This window comes from Lepidochelys kempii, chromosome 6, assembly GCF_965140265.1.
Source record: "Lepidochelys kempii isolate rLepKem1 chromosome 6, rLepKem1.hap2, whole genome shotgun sequence".
NCBI lineage: Eukaryota > Metazoa > Chordata > Testudines > Cheloniidae > Lepidochelys > Lepidochelys kempii.
Window position 1 is genome coordinate 27,822,820 of NC_133261.1, and position 17,673 is coordinate 27,840,492.

The 17,673-nt window shown below is 40.3% G+C and overlaps 1 protein-coding gene across 1 annotated transcript in view; it reads right to left on the reverse strand.

Moving 5' to 3' along the window:
* Positions 1–17,673, reverse strand: part of TRPM5 (transient receptor potential cation channel subfamily M member 5) — a 78,312-nt gene that overhangs the window by 7,429 nt on the left and 53,210 nt on the right. The window contains exons 17-23 of the mRNA XM_073350321.1: positions 14,474–14,732; positions 13,079–13,197; positions 12,137–12,269; positions 7,445–7,619; positions 4,747–4,912; positions 3,749–3,927; positions 862–994 (exon numbers count right to left, since the gene is read on the reverse strand). Coding sequence (XP_073206422.1) covers positions 862–994; positions 3,749–3,927; positions 4,747–4,912; positions 7,445–7,619; positions 12,137–12,269; positions 13,079–13,197; positions 14,474–14,732 — 1,164 coding nt within the window. The remainder of the gene's footprint in view (positions 1–861; positions 995–3,748; positions 3,928–4,746; positions 4,913–7,444; positions 7,620–12,136; positions 12,270–13,078; positions 13,198–14,473; positions 14,733–17,673) is intronic.

Here is a 17,673-nt window from a genome sequence, read left to right on the forward strand (position 1 = left end):
GCGGAAGGCAACGAAAATGATTAGGGGGCTGGAGCATATGACTTACGAGGAGAGGCTGAGGGAACTGGGCTTGTTTAGTCTGCAGAAGAGAAGAGTGAGGGGGGATTTGATAGCAGCCTTCAATTACCTGAAGGGGGGTTCCAAAGAGGATGGAGCTAGGCTGTTCTCAGTGGTGGCAGATGACGGAACAAGAAGCAATGGTCTCAAGTTGCAGTGGGGAGGTCTAGGTTGGATATTAGGAAACACTATTTCACGAGGAGGGTGGTGAAGTACTGGAATGGGTTACCTAGGGAGGTGGTGGAATCTCCATCCTTTGCCCTGGTCTAAACTGGTCTATGTGAATAGCGTAGCTGAAGTTGGCGTATCTTAGGTCGACCTACCTGGCCATGAGGATGGCGGCAAGTTGACCGCTGCCACTCCCCATCGACTCCGCTTCCACCTCTCGCGAGCTGGAGTTCCAGAGTTGACAGGGAGTGCGCTCGGGGATCGATTTATAGCGTCCAGATGAGATGCGATAAATCGATCCCTGATAGATTGATCACTACCCGTCGATCCAGCAGGTAGTGAAGACCTGCCCTTAGAGGTTTTTAAGGCCTGGCTTGACAAAGCCTTGGCTGGGATGATTTTGTTGTTGTTGGTCCTGCTTCGAGCAGGGGATTGGATTAGATTGACCTCCTGAGGTCTCTTCCAACCCTAGTATTTTATGATTCTGTGGGGCGGGGCAGGGGTGGGGCAAGGGTGTTCGGTTTAGTGCAATTAGAAAGTTGGCAACCCTGATCCAAACCTGCAGAGCAACAAAGTTCACCGATCACTGCATCAAAAAGCAGTTTCCGAAATGTTGAAAGATGAATAGAAATGTACTTGTTAAATGTTTTCTTTAGTCTCTCTTCGTTACTTTCTTTTTCCTTTTGTTCCAGGTTTGCAAGATAATTTTCCTTTTGGACCACCTCCCATGTTATGATTTTTTGATCCAGGCTGTCTGGCAGATCTCTTTCTGTGGAAAAAGACATAAAAAACACACCTTTATCAAAACACATATGTGTGTTGGGGGTGGGGGGGAGATGTGTGTGTACAGGAAGGAAGGTTAGTGAGTTGCAGGTTTGCCATGCTAAAATTTGGGGGATAAATTGTGGATGTACTATGGCAGAAGTGTCAGGTTATAGTGTAAAGAATTGTGCCTTACCAGTTTTCCTTTAATTGCAAAGTTTAGAGTCATTTCTTCATTGTAAGGGTGTTGACCTGTCTAAAAAACTGCCTTTCGTTAGCCCAGATGTGACCTCATTCAAGACTGCTTTTATGAATGCCCCAGGCTTACTGATGCACAAATACTGCAGTTCTAAGCTATTTACAAATATTTTAGGTTGGTTACTCATTGACTGTCAGACCTTACCGATGCTCCCCAAATAGCAGTGAAGGAAAAACAAAGACTCCAACCAAGAGAGGAGTGAGCTAACTGGCAGTTAGAAATAGAGGCAGGACAGTCAGAAGCCCAGTCCTTCATTTACTTTTTTGAGGTTTTACTTTAAAGGCAGGAAGCCCAGAAATACACAGAGGCTCAAAGGTGTTAGGGAGAAAGAGCAGAAAGGATCAAAAGAACTGGGAGGAAGCTTCTACAAAGAGAAAGTCTAAATACCTTTCCTTAGTTCCTAACTCCTCTTCTTCTCGCTCTAATCCCATCTATAAGGGGTTGACTCTTTGATTCCTTCTCCACTCCAGTCTGTCTTGAAGCACTTCCTCAAAGTCTGCAGCTAATCGAATCCTTTTGTATAACATCCAAGCCTCTAGTTACAGATCTTTCAACCCTTCTGTTACCCTCCATTTCTAAGTTTAACACCTTGTTTCCTATATAGTCTTATATGATCTTGTTTTCACATGCCCAAACCATCTAAGCCTGATTTCCTTCAGCTTTTCTGTATTTGGTACCACCTTTATGCTTTCCATAATTCATTTGCTCCAGACATGGTCCGCCCTTGTAACTCCAGGCATCCATCTCAACATTTTCATTTCCACTGTATTCAAGATTTGCTCCGGTCTGTTCCTCAGTTGTGCAGCATTCAGAGCCATACAAAGGCACAGGCCTAATTACCATCTTGTGGATCTTCACTTTGATAGATGTTCTCCTATTGCAAATAACTCTGCTCACTTCTCTCCGTTTGGTCCATGTGTTTCCTGTTCTGTTTCTACTGCCATTATCCTGTACTACCAAACTTAGGTACTTCCCCAGCTCCTAACATCCTTTACAAACTCAACACCCTGCTCTTGATGTGTGAGTGCTGATCACTTTAGCTTAAATTTATGTCAGGCTTTCTATTATAACCCCCGAACCCCCCATTGCAATTTTAGCCATATAACCACTGACAGTGAAACAATGGATACTAGTCTCTCTTGTATGGTTTGAGCATTGTTTTAAAGTAAAGAAACAATGTTTCAGTTACATTAACAGCAACAGAAAAGGAGGAGGAATCTGTTTTTTCAGGCTTGTTTAATATATAGTATTGCTATTTCAACAGTGGAATTTTGCATGCAGCCAGTTGTTAAATGTTTAGTCTTTTTATACAATGTCCATTTCCTTCCATGATTTAAATGCGATTTAACCTATGGAGATCTGGGTTCAAATGCACTTTATTGTCTAGGCTATAATAATAATAATAATAATTAATAAGCAGTATTCAAGCACTGCAAATAAAACATCATAAGCTCAGTCTCCTAATACTCAAATATAAATGCATTTATTTATTTGATTTATAAAGACAAATAGATGGTCATGGAAACCTCTGGGCAACTGGACATCCTTTAATTTCATAATAACATTTTAAATGCAGTGGACAGCTCACACAACTTCCACAAATGCCTGGGTAAAAAATGGACCTTGAGGGCTCACTTCTCTGGGCTCTGGCCCACCAGGGGAAGGAGTGAATTCAAAAGAGAATTCTTGCAGAGAATGCTCCGCAAGCAGCCCCCTCCTGTTTGACAGAGCTCCAGCTACCGTGGCACTACTGACCTTGACTACAGCAGTACGCCAAAGGATGGGAGAGGTGGTCTCTCAGGGAGCCAGGTCCCAAAACAATTTAGAGCATCACAGGTCAAACCCACCACCTGGAATTCTACTCCAAAGCACATTGGCAACCTGCACAAATGGAATGGGGTGGGGTCTACTACAGGAGAAACATATTGATATTATTAAATTGTATGCACTCTTTATTAATAGAGGACACTGCAAAATGAGCATTAGAAGTTGAAGTATAGTGAGTGCATATAAAAATATCTACCTTTAAAAATAATAAAGATGCTACCATTTCTGGCAATGTTCCCTCTTTCGCTCTCTAATGGGAAATTCCACTGGAGACAGTAGAACCCATACATGGTTTTAAGGATGCCCCCCTTTACACTATTTGCTAAAATTCAGAAGCAGATTAATAACAGAAATAGCAGCTTATTCATTAAAATTCTCCAATTTAAAAACATTATTACCAGCCTATTTACTCACCTTTAAAAGTACAAATGTGGCCATTTAATTATATTGTAGAAAGAAAAGTTGATGCCTTGTGGAAAACTCTAAAGCCTCTTATTTTAGAAGCGAGATTATAAATCATATGTATTCTCACACTGTTTATGACTAAAGACATATCAATGAAAACAGAAGCTTTTGTTTTTTGAAAGTTTATTTGCTCTCCTCTGTTTCTTATTCACCACCTGTGGTCAGGCTCCTCTGAATCACCTGGTTGCTAGCTGTTTGTTAACAACTCACCCAGATGTTCCTTTTTGTGCTCCATCTTTTTAAAGATTCTTCGGAGAATCAGATGCATGTGGCTAATAATGATAAATGGCGGTGCCAAGGCTGGACGGCCATGGTATTCCACAATCAGGTTGTAACGCTGAAATTTCCAGAAGATGTCTGCGTTGCCCTGAACAACTTGAAAAGTATAACTTTAACCAAACAAAAAAAGTATGTTAAACTTTTCCCCCCATAATCCTAAAATTCATTACTAAAAAATCAAAAGTATCATTTTCCCTTCAGTCTGAGTGAATGCCACCCCACTGCCATCACTCTCTCATTGTTCCTCTTTAAAATAAAAGATAAAGTATGTGCACCTCATTAGAGATTACATTATTTGCAGTAATTGCCTTCAGACAGTAGACAATAAGACACAAGCCTTTTTAAAGGTGGTAACTGCAGTTTGCCAGAGTAAGGCTGTGGCCTGGTCTACACTTAAAAGTTAGCTTGGTATAACTATGTCGGACAGGGCCATGAAAAATTCACATTCCATAGCTATGCCAACCTAACTTTTAAGTGTAGACCAAACCTATATCAGGCAACCATACTGAGCCAGATCTTCAGCTGGTGTAAATCAGCACAGATACATTGACTTCAAGGGACTATGTCGGCCCCTAAACCAGTCAAGGGATTCCCCTATGAGAGGATCCTCTAGGGGCAAGTCTGCCAGGTTTACAGCTGCTTTCACCTGCAGATTTGTATATATGTAGATTTTAGCTGATTTTTTTTGGTAAAAAGGAGAACGTTTCTTTTGTTTTTTTTCCTTTGAGGGAGATAGTGAAAGGGGGAGGGGAAATTAAAACCTGTGTGATCATAAAAGGACAAACTGAAGATTACCACTAATTAGTAAAATTGCTAATAGAGACAGAATGCTTAGATAAGCATTTATGTATATGTATGCATGCATTCTTAATAATCCTTCTCTTCCCACCCCACAATCCCCATCTCAGAATTAATTAATTGACACTTGCCTGAACATTGCAATCAGGAGATTCATAAGTAGCACATTGGTGACCAATAAGAAAATGACCAACAGAAGTATGACAAGCCAGTTGGCATAGGTATTAGAACATAATGGTGAATTTTCTTGTGGACTCTTCAGGGTAGAGGTACAGTTCTGAAGACGCATGCGAGATGCTGCAAATGGCGGGAGGTAGGAGGAAATAAAACAATAGTTTTATACGTCTACATTGCAATTTAAGCTGTAATTGTAGCGTGGGTAGGTATACCCACACTAACTTTAACTGAGCTAGTACAAATAGCAGAAGCAGTGAAGATACTGTGGCACAAAGCCTGGTGCAAGCTAGGAACTTGAGTTACGTATCCAGCATCCCTGGTGGGCTTGTTCATCCCATGCAGGTTTAATTTATGCCACCAGATCTTCACTATAATTGTCACCTGTGCAAGCCAGATTAAAGCTAGCATGGGTTTTCTTACCCCTACAACTATACCTTAAATGGCAGGGTGGACATACTCAGTGTGTTCTGCTGCCATGTTTAATCACTAAAATGGTCATGACAGCCTCTCAGTTTGTTTGCCATCAAGCTGATGGATTTTGCTCAGGAATTTAACATTATGCTTGAAGTTCGAGGTACTATATGTCATAGATAAGTAGAGTGTGAACAACGACTGAATTAGCATCCCTTAACCTGTCTTCTTTTAAGAATGAGAAACTCAGACAACAAACAATGCATTTTCTGTTAAGATACAAATCAAAAGCAGTGACTATTGATTACTTAATATGAGATATAATCTCTACTAGATGTAACCACCTGGGGAAACTCATTCTGAATGTGTCAGGTTTACTAGACTTCAAGCCCCACTGAGGGTGCTTACATCAAGAGCCAGGTTTGTAGCTTCAGCTCTTAGAAGAATGACTCTACTGCTTGAGCTACAGGAATAATTCCTTCATCTGAAAGCAGCAGATGACTCAGCTTTTTAGGTGGACTAGAAGGTAACAAAGAGCCAATGTTTCTAGTGTGGGTTCAATATACACATCCATAATGTGCCTTTACTTTAGAAATGTGAGGGATATGCAGCTACAGCAGGACTTAATTGTCAGAGCTACAGATCTTTGCTGCTCCTCCAGTGCCAAGATGGCCTTCACAACTGGCCATTAGGAGATGTCCAAAAAGAGGTTTTCAGAGTCTACTGAGCCCTATTGACTATTCTCTTCATCTTAAACAAACCCCCTCTGAGTGCCTCAGCAATGTTTACCACCTTGGAATTTCGCCTTTCAGGAAAACGTGCTTGAAGCTCTTTTGTTATTTATTGAACATCTAAGCAAGTTCTCAAACTTCAATTTTCTTTCAGGAATCCTGCAAACAGATACTTGCACTTGTCATTTCTATCATACCCAGCCTGTCCTTTAAATCTTCTAATCTCTTATCAATTAGTTTTGAGTTAGTTTTAGCAGCTGTGATCTCCCACACTCTTGCCTCCTAGCTGGCACCTCTTGGGTATGCATTTAACAAGAGAAAACTCTCCACAGGAACCTGCTGTCTTGACTTTCATGCTGTCTCTGACAGCTTCTCCAAGACATCATTTCATCCGCTAATAAACAGAGTGAATGTGAGGAAAGGCTGGCTTGGTTTGTTTATTCCATTATACCTCTTGGATCACCTCTATATCCTCATGCTTGATTTGGATTTAAATATTGTTAATGTTTGGCACTGCTGAGAATGAGGATTCTGTAGCATTCTATCAGACTTCCTTAGAATATGGCCTACTCTGGATTTACTCTGTTTCTCCATGGGTAATGCCACAATAGTGCTCTTATGTTCATGTACTTCTATTTCTGGTAGGTCAATTGGTTTGTTTTTGTATATTGTTTGAAATGCCTGACCATATAGCTACCAGCCTCATTCAATTTTGGATAATTCACTGTGAACGTAAGATGGTGCTGCCTCCTGATTGTGACTTTGAAGTACTAGAACTTGTCTACATGCAAAGTTGCACTGGTTTAACTAAAGCTGTGATTTTTCTTAAAGTTGATTTAGTTAAACTGGTGCAAAAGGTTGTGTAAATGCTCTGATTTCAGTTTACACTAGGCTTATTTGGGTTTAGGTTCAGTCAATTAGGAACAGGTTTAATGAAATAAGTCATTGAAATAAGGTATCAACCCAAGGTTTGCACCAGCTTAACTAAGGGTATGTCTATGCTACCCGCTGGATCGGCAGGCAGCGATCGATCCAGCAGGGGTCGATTTATTGCGTCTAGATGCAATAAATCGACCCCCGAGCGCTCTCCTGTCGACTCCTGTACTCCACTACTGTGAGAGGTGCAGGCAGAGTCAACGGGGGAGCGTCAGCCGTTGACTCACCACAGTGAAGACACCACAGTGAGTAGATCTAAGTACGTCGACTTTAGTTACGTTATTCAGGTAGCTGAAGTTGCATAACTTAGATTGATTCCCTCCCCACCCAGTGTAGACCAGGCTTAACTCAGTTCAACTGTGTAGACAAGACCTGCATTGATGCTGCAGCACAACTTGACAATATACAGTATAACATCCAGATATTGCAGTGCAAAATGTCATTACATCATAACATGCAGACTTTTTCCTACAGGACAAAGATAAGAAAGTGACAACCTCAGTATGGATACCCGTGCTCTGATTAATGGTACTTATTCTATGGTAGTCTGATCAGTTAAAAAACAATTTCTCACTGTCTATTTCATCCAGTGGAATCTGCCCAAATATCTGAAGGTAGGGACGATAAAGCACCCTTCTGAATATCCATTCCACTCGGCTGTCATCAGGATGGAGTAAGGCTTGAGTCGTCACACCATAGGCAATGAGCCATACACTCAGGAAAAAGAGAAAGAAGAAAACATCCTTCATCTAAAGGAGAGAAAAAAATGTTGACTGAAATTAATATACAGAGCAGGCAGAAAGTTTCTCTCGTTTCTTTAAGAGCCTATTTTTTGAGGTGGAATGAGAGAAATTCTTGTGCACACTTTCCTTTTTAACCCTCTGCCATCATACAATTCTTGTTTTGTGATCAAGATTCCCTTTTGTGACCTCTTTGCCCACCATTCGAGCTAAGGGCATGTTTTAATTCAGACTCTTACCCTTACGTGATTAAAAATGTGCCTTATTGAGGTTTTCAGACACAGGTTCTCTGTGAGATTTTACAGTAGGATGCATCCGATGAAGTGAGCTGTAGCTCACAAAAGCTTATGCTCAAATACACTTGTTAGTCTCTAAGGTGCCACAAGTCCTCCTTTTCTTTTTGCGAATACAGACTAACACGGCTGTTACTCTGAAACCTGCAGTAGGATTGACAGCCTTGCTGAAAACAGGATAACCTGAATCATAGAATATCAAGGTTGGAAGGGACCTCAGGAGGTCATCTAGTCCAACCCCCTGCTCAAAGCAGGACCAATCCCCAATTAAATCATCCCAGCCAGGGCTTTGTCAAGCCTGATCTTAAAAACCTCAAAGGAAGGAGATTCCACCACCACCAAAGGTCTATCTAGCCACAGTCTTCTGACAGTGGCCAATGCCAGGTGCCCCAGAGGGAATGAACAGAATAAGCAATTATGAAGTGATCCATCCCCTGTTGCCCATTCCCAGCTTCTGGCAAATAGAGGCTAGGGACACCATCCCTGCCTATCCTGGCTAATAGCTATTGATGAACCTATCCTCCATGAATTTATCTAGTTCCTTTTTGAACCCTATTATAGTCTTAGCCTTCACAACATCCTCTGGCAAGGAGTTCCAGAGGTTGACTGGGTGTTGTGTGAAAAAATACTTCCTTTTGTTTGGTTTAAACCTGCTGCCTATTAATTTCATTTGGTGACTGTAGATTCATTTTAATTAGATTTTATGATTGGACAGCTAGCTGAAAGCCTAGGTATTTTAATCCTGCAGGAGATCATTTGAAATTCCAGTTAGTAAAACAGACAAGAGATAGTGGGAGTATCTCAGACTTTTGCCAATTTATTTTGTGGTCTGAGATCATTCCAAATTTGTCTATACATGGGGACTGTGATGTTGCAGTTGCTAAAAAGGAGCAGTCGATGATCTCGAAATATTTCTTTGTGATCTTCATTTGCTATTTGAATTTCATTAAATAAGTGGATTTGCCCTATTTTAGAAACCACTAGTGCTACAGCAAGAGGAAAAAGGAGTTAACAGGCAGTTTTGGCTTGCCTTTCTATTCAAGGGGAAAAGTCTGATGTTATCCCATTTGATATACCTTTGTAGCCAATATCATTTAGTGAAATACAGTTCTCTTTCTTTGATGTAGGGCTCAGTCCTGTACCACTGAAGATATTGGGAGTTTTTTGCATTGACTTGGATTGGGAGCAGGATTAAGTTAATATTTTATGGCCTTCTCTAGACTAGAGCTTTTGTTCACTTTGTAAAATGTTAATTGATTGTGTGACTTAACACAATGATAAATTAGGGCTGTTGATTAATCGCAGTTAACTCATGCAATTAACTCAAAAAAATTAATTGCAATAAAAATTAATTGTAATTAATCACAGTTTAAACTGCATTGTTAAACAATAGAATACCAATTGAAATTTATTAAATATTTTTGGATGTTTTTCTACATTTTCAGATATATTGATTTCAATTACAACACAATACAAAGTGCACACTGCTTACTTTATATTATTTTTATTACAAATATTTGCACTGTAAAAATGATAAACAAAAGAAATAATATTTTTCAATTCGCGTCCTACAAATACTAGAGTGCAATCTCTTTATTGTGAAAATGTAACTTACAAATGTAGAATTTTTTTTTGGTTACATAACTGCACTCAGACAAAACAATGCAAAACTTTAGAGCCTACAAGCCACTCAGTCCTACTTCTTGTTCAGCCAACTGCTAAGAGAAACAAGTTTATTTACATTTCCGGGAGATAATGCTTCCCGCCTTTTATTTACAATGTCACCTGAAAGTGAGAGGCATTCACATGGGACTTTTGTAGCCAGCATTGCAAGGTATTTACATGACAGGTATGCTAAACATTCATATGCCCATTCATGCTTTGGCCACCATTCCAAAGAACATACTTCCATGCTGATGATGCTCGTTATAAAATAATTCATTAATTAAATTTGTGACTGAACTCCTTGGGGGAGAATTGTATGTCTCGGGCTTTTTTACCCGCATTCTGCCATATATTTCATGTTATAGTAGTCTCGGATGATGACTCAGCACATATTGTTCATTTTAAGAACACTTTCACTGCAGATTTGACAAAACGAAAAGAAGGTACCAATGTGAGATTGCTAAAGATAGCTACAGCACTCGACCCAAGGTTTAAGAATCTGAAGTGCCTTCCAAAGTCTGAGAGGGACAAGGTGTGGAGCATGCTTTCAGAAGTCTTAAAAAAGCAACACTCCAATGTGGAAACTACAGAACCCGAACCGCCAGAAGAGAAAATCAACCTTCTGTTGGTGGCATCTGACTCAGAACATAAAAATGAACATGTGTCGGTCTGCACTGCTTTGGATTGTTATCGAGCAGAACCCATCAGTAGGGCGGAAGCATGAAGGGACATATGAATCTTTAGCACATCTGGCATGTAAATATCTTGTAACGCCGGCCACAACAGTGCCATGAGAACACCTGTTCTCACTTTCAGGTGACATTGTCAAGAAGAAGTGGGCAGCATTATCTCCTGCAAATATAACCAAAATTGTTTGTCTGAGTGATTGGCTGAACAAGAAATAGGACTGAGTGGACTTGTAGGCTCAAAAGTTTTATGTTGTTTTATTTTTGAATGCAGTTATTTTTTGTACATATTTCTACATTTGTAAATTCAACTTTCCATGATAAAAAGATTGAATGCAGTACTTGTATGAGGTGAATTAAAAAATACTGTTTCTTTTGGGTTTTTTACAGTGCAAATATTTGTAATAAAAAATAAATATAAAGTGAGCTTTGTACACTTTGTATTCTGTGTTGTAATTGAAATCAATATATTTGAAAATGTAGAAAACATCCACAAATATTTAAATAAATGGCATTCTATTATTGTTTTACAGTGTGATAAATCACGTGATTAATTTTTTTAAATTGCTTGACAGTTCTATTATAAATGTAGTAGACCCTGCACAAACACTTGTTCATAGTGATGGTTTAGCCTAGTGCTCAGCCTGGAGGAGGTGGGAGCTGCAGCTGTAAGTTACTCACTTGCATTCTGTAAGCATAATTTGCAATAAAAACCTATGAGTACTGTGTATGTGATACTACACAAGCATGAATGCGTGGTTTTCATTTATCCTCTTGGTACTTCAAGCAATGGGACATAAGTATTCCAGTTATTCCACTGGTGCACAGATGTGAACAGTCTGGTAGCTTTTAAGTTTATTAATCTTAAGCCTTGTCTAAAATAGAGTTTCTGCTGAGCCCTAGGGTGAGCTAGGATGGGAAACAAATGTTTGTAGATGGCTATATTAGTATTTGCAGTCAGATTAACTCCATGTTAATTATTAACATGTGCTGTTTGACCTATATGATTAACATACCCAAATAAAAATCCCCAAACTGTTCAAGTCTGTACCCATGTGTGGTAACTGGAACTCTTGTACATTTCCTGCAGCTGTAGGGTAGTAAATGAAAACACTGTATCAACACTTCTGCCTTATAAACACATTTTCATTATAAATTATGGTTAGAAAGCAGCTCCTACCTCTGCCAGGCACTAACCCAGATTATCTCTACAGGGCTATGTGCCTCCCTGCCACTGACATAATGGTAGAGTTCTTCTGTAACTGGCTTGTCTCCCATTTCAGATTCTTTGCTCCAAAAGAACACAGGCCGAGCTCCTCAAAAGTATATAAACACCTAACTCACATTGAAATCAACAGGACTCAGAAGCCAAAATACCTCTGAGGATTGGAGCCCCAACTCCTGAACCAGACAAGCAGTTATGTTTAAACCGAAAGGGAACAGGAAAAGAGAGACCAGGACAGTGGGGAAGGAGAAAGAAATGGCAATCTCACTGCACAGCCTCCCAAATTGTAAAGGAGTAAAGCAGGGTAGAACAAAGAAGAAAGAAACAAAGGGCTCGATTAACAGTTGCCCTGCACTTTTGTATAATCACTTACAGCTGTGCTAACTGGGTGTAAAATGCATTGGGGTAAATGACTATACAAGGTGCAAGGCAATGCTGAATTGGATCCAAAATGTATGTGCTACAGACCTCTTTGAGAGGAGCCACATCTGGCTGATAATAACTCTTAATGATGCTACAATATAAGCCAAACTAGAGCACTTTAAAAAAAGAAGAGTTATACACTGACTTCCTTAAAATTATAATGCTCAAATTTTTGTTTTGTTTGTTTCACTGCAGAATCCTCAAGAATTTCTCTTTGGGAGAGCTCATACTCACCATTCTTTCCACAATTATGATCTTTGGCCCTAGTTGCTTGTGAATGGCAAAAATATGTATCAGTCTCAGAGCGAACACCATGAAATCAATGGCAAGTACTGTACGGCCAGCTTGAAATGTTGAGTTCAGCATTCTGCAAAACAGTCCGAATGAAACAGCCTCAAACACCACCCAGATACCTTGTTTATAGAGTTATACATATTGATTCAATGTAGAATCCAGGCAAGGAAAGGATGTGTGCTTAGGGCTTGTATCTCACATGAGCCACAACCATCCCACTGTAAAAAGAATGTAACATCTGCCAATGAGAAGCACCCAGCCACTGCAGGAACACCAGCCTCCCCATGTCAGCTGTGTGAGGCCATATTAACCACTAGGACTACAGAGAGGTGAGACAAGAGAGTACATCGATTTGATGTTGTCTCAAAGAGGAAATGATGTTTCCCTGTGCAAGTGTTTCTATGTTCCAGATACGTTTTTCTGTAGTCTGTGTGACAGCCTCTTTAGCCCAGTGGAAGTTTAGAGCTCACAGAGGGGTGCTTTCAGCCCAACTTACCACCAATATAGACTCTACTGTCTCAAAACTGATGAAAAATAAAAGCCACCAGAGCCTTCCCTTAGATGCATGCATGAGCCTCCCATGGACGGTGGCAGGAATAGTTTAGTGGAGAGGGATAGCTCAGTGGTTTGAGCATTGGTCTGCTAAGCCCAGAGTTGTGAGTTCAATTCTTTTGAGGGGGCCATTTAGGGATCTGGGGCAAAAATTGGGGATTGGTCCTGCTTTGAGCAGGGGGTTGGACTAGATGATCTCCTGAGGTCCCGTCCAACCCTGATATTCTATGATCTCTTGTTATAGTACATGCCTACCTGGCTTCATATTCGAGATATCTGACCATGTCACATGAAACAGATACAGGGGCAAAACTCTTGAAAGATACCAACCTGCAGGTCACTCCAATTATAAACAGAAAGATGGCCACCATATCACACTTATTCCAGTTATCCTCCACATACAGTTTAAATTTCTTAATTAAATTCATGTCTTCATCTGTAAAGAAACTCTGCAAGGGAGCAACAATTGTCCGTGTTAGCTTGCCAGCTCTTGTGATTTTAGTGTGAGTCCTGTGATGTTTGCTGTTTTTCTGCAAGCCCCAGCTCCTCAAGTCAAGTGATTACATGAGCATCTCAGCTTTTTCTTAAAAAAATGCTTAAACTGCCACTAACTAGCTTTGAGTATCCAGACAGCAGTTGGTTCTCTTACTTAGGTGTCCATGTCTACAACATTGGGCTCTTGATGTTTTACGGATGTATTACAAACAATCCTCAGCCCAAACATCCTCTCTGATCACCTCAGTGTGACAGGATACAACAGTCCGACATAACCTCTATAAAATATGCTCATCTGATTTGTGACAAATTGGTGGCTACCCTCTGAGCTTTCACCATGTTGCAAGCCCTGGCCATTCAGAACTTCCTAGTAAAAGTGGGGCTATAACCCTTATCCTCATACTTCAGGAGCACTGGCCCCCTACTTCTTGAGCTAAAGGAGAAGGCCCACTAATTCTTTTAGGGTCAGGGTCTATGACAACAAGGTAAGCAGTCCAGGTACTCCCCGATAGAGGCCATTTGTGTATATACAAACTAGGTAGTTCCCTACAGTATTGTGGACACACCATTTCAGCTGCTAAACCAGGCAGCTGAAGATATTCTAAAAACAATTGCAAGATTAATGGAGAAATCTTTAAAAAATCTAAACATAGCCTAATGGACTGAACTGAAAAGCATTTTAGAAAAACAAAAGTTAAACTGTTTAAGAGGCAAACTCATTAACCTCTTCACTCCTGAATATAAATATATATAAAATTCTGGAGGAAGTGGGAGGCACAACAGTGGTAGATGGGATCGCTCCATGAGGAGGAAGTAGGGCGGATTAGCCATTCGGCGGGAACGGAGCTTGGTTGTGGTGAGTGGAGCTGGATAGGTAAACAGATAGCTGTTAGACCAGAGGAAGGACTCACCAATTCCAGAGCATCAGCAAACTACCTAGAATATTGGTAGCAGCTGGAGCTTCTCCTGGAAGAACAAGTGTAGAGCTGCAGCTCTGTGTGATGGAGGACCGGCATGTCAGCTGGGTGTATGTGAGGAGGAAATAAACAGGCTGCTCTGGGTAATGAAAAGGTGCAGAGCAATGAAAAAATTTCAGTGCTTTCCTACATGAAGCTGTCCTTGACATTCCACCTCTTGAAGACAATGGGATTACATAGCCTGTAAATCAACTCTGAATCTTACTACCTGAATTTAGCACACTATTGTGAAGGTATGTAGGAGGTTACTGACCTGTCGGATTTCTTCCAAGACCAATGTAAAAACCCAAAAGTAAAGTATAATCTCCTTAACAGAAGGACCCTCAGGTGGTGCTGGTTTAAAATCCAGTAACAAGACATAGGTAAATAGAAACAGAAAAGCAAAATACATGATAACGTTCCCCATAAACACTGTTACAGGGGCACTCCAAAACTTTTTCCAGCGAGTAAACATGAACGTTGCCCATGCTATGTTTTCAGCAGACCTCTGCTTCTCTACTTTGACATCTACCCTGTAAAACAAAGAGAGCAAATTATAGTGACAGTTTCCTAAAGTCTGTTTGTAAAAAAACACTGGGCCTGATCCTGTGCAGTGCCGAGGGTCTCCCCAGAGCTAATGAGGGCCAGATCTGCAGCTGGTGCATGTTAGAGGAGCTCCATTGAAACCAGTGGAACAATACTGATTTATGCCAGCTGAGGATCTGGCTCTGGATAGTCTAAGTTCTCCTTGAAGTCACTGGAAGCACCTTGTCATAGTAGAAACACTGACAGGCAACATTTACGCTTTGTATGTTTTAAAACAAAACTGTACCAAACCTATTACATGTTTTCATTCCTTTAGCTTGGTATTTCCTTTTCAGTACAGTGGAATAGGTTTGCTTAGGGTTTGGTTTTTTGGTTTTGTGTGTGTGTGTGTGTGTGTTTAGGTTTTGTTTTTGTTTTTTTGGAGGAGGGCTAGGATTTAAACATACCCCTTGAGCATTTGCAACACGAACACTGCAGCATCATACTAGTGCATGAGGACCAAAAGGGAAACAGATTAGTTACTATTCATTGTTCAAAATGAGAGCGAGACGTGAAAAGTGAACAGACACCATCAATGCTGACAAGTAAATGTATATTCTAAAAATTATTTTGTTTCTGATAAACCAAGGTACTATTTTTCACACAGGTGAGGACTTTCTTTTAAAATATAGGATTTTAAACATGTGTGTTCCTTTAGGACCAGACTGAAATACCCTTTTTCACATTGAGTAGTACCTTATTTCTGAAGTAGTGCTGCTGAAATCAATGGAACTATTCAAGAAGTGAGGTACTACTCGATACGAGTAAGAGTATTTCAGTCTGGTCCTAAGCTTAAAGTTATAGTGAATCACTGAAAAGTATGACAGGAGTTCTCAGTAAAGAAGTCAGGCTTGTGAGTTATTAATGTAAGCGCTGACTGTATTGTGGTTGACTGAGTGTTATGGTAACTGATGGAAAATCTGGCCATATACCTGCAAAACATGCCGCAGTTCTTTAGTATATAAAGTGCTATACAGTGTAAAAGTAAGTTATTCTGTGCATATAATGCAAAACCCTCATATTTGGCAGCAATCTGATTCAGTAAAATCTCTCTCTCTCTCTCTCTCTCTCTCTCTTTTTTTAACTTTAGTGTCTCCCCTGGCTGTGCTTGTTTCCATCTAAGTTGCTGTCCATAGACTAAGGATGTTATTGCACCTTTAAGTTTGTGTTCCTTGACATGAAGGAGAACACTCTTTAAAAAGGGATGTGCACACTAAGGGAAAACTTCCTCTGCATCTCAAACAAATTACAAAGCAATTGATTCTACATGAGGTTTTTATTTCTCCTGGTACTATTTCTAACTTCAAAATATTTTAATTCATAGCCAGCCTGTTCTCCCTTGATTCTCTAGGGAGCAGTTGTCATAACACTAAATTTATTACATGAGCACAGCCATTCCCATGGCAACAGGCAGATGTCGTAAACACATAATTATGACTTGGGATTCAGAAAAAGAAACAGACATGGGAGGGAGAGAAATCCCATATTAACATAAACTCTTGAGACAATAACACATGGAACAGAAAACATACTGGCCAAGAACAATATACCTCCCTTTAATATGAGGACATCAAAACATTTCATAGACATGAATTAATAACTGCTTTCTTGAGAGAGATAGAGGTGCTATTATACCCATTTTATGGATGATGAAGCAGAGAAACTAGTGACTTTTCCCCAAAGTGTCATCAATTCAATGTCAAAATTAAGAATAGAAACAAAGAGTTCTGACTCTGTTCACTATATGACAATCCCTCAACTTCAGTTGTTCAGACCTTTCAAAGAATGCTAGTGAAACAAAATCAAATATATGGATGATTTAATCACGTTTGTTGAATTGCATGTGTCTGATCCAGGCATTCAGCTCCCTTTAGCATCCGTGGGAGTTGTGTACTTATCACAGGGAGAATATCTCTTTCCTGATGTATGGTGAAAACCTCTTGGCCACCTTCAGATCTAAAACAGATGGTTTTGTGATTAAGACACTAGACTGGGACTCGGAAGATCTGGGTCCAATCACTGGCTCTGCTGTAAGAAAAGGAGTACTTGTGGCACCTTAGAGACTAACCAATTTATTTGAGCATAAGCTTTCGTGAGCATGAGCTGTAGAGCTGTCTCTAAGGTGCCACAAGTCCTCCATTTCTTTTTGCGAATACAGACTAACACGGCTGCTGCTCTGAAACCTGGCTGTGCTGTGGAATTGATGTGTGTCTGTGGCCAAGTTAAATCATCTCCCTCTGCCTGGATCCCATTTGCAGAATGGGGATGATCATACTTGCTTTCTCCAGTCCTCCATCTTGTCTCTTTATAAATAAAGGATATGCCTATGCTATAAGGGCAGGTGTGACTGTAGCACAGGTAGACATACTTGTCCTAGGTTTAATCTAGCTAGCATGGGCAACAACAGCAGGGTAGAGATGGTGGCATGAGTTCAGCATGGGCTAACAATCAATCACAGCCTTCCCTTGCAGCGTAGCTATACCCTCAGCATCTCAGAGCAAGGCCTGTCTCTGATGATATGTATGTCTATCACCTAGCCTGAGAGGATTCTGATTGGGATAGAAATGCTAGGTGCTACTATACTAAACATAATTATTGTGGATTTGGCTGTGAAGACCTGGGTACAGAGGGATAAAGTATCAGAAAGTTCAGATCCCAAAGTTGAATGAGTTCAGAGTCTGCTTTCTGCATGTCTTTCAGCAGCTCGCTACTCAGGCCTGTGCAGTTTTAGGCCTTAAATCCAATACACAGCAGCTGTAATTCTCTGAATGAAATGCTAAGAGGAGACTTGAGAGAATCTGGCTAATACGCCAGCCATCAGCTCTGTGGGTATGAGCTGTATAGACTGACTGAAGTTGCTTTGTTCATTTAAAAATAACTCCATGCTCC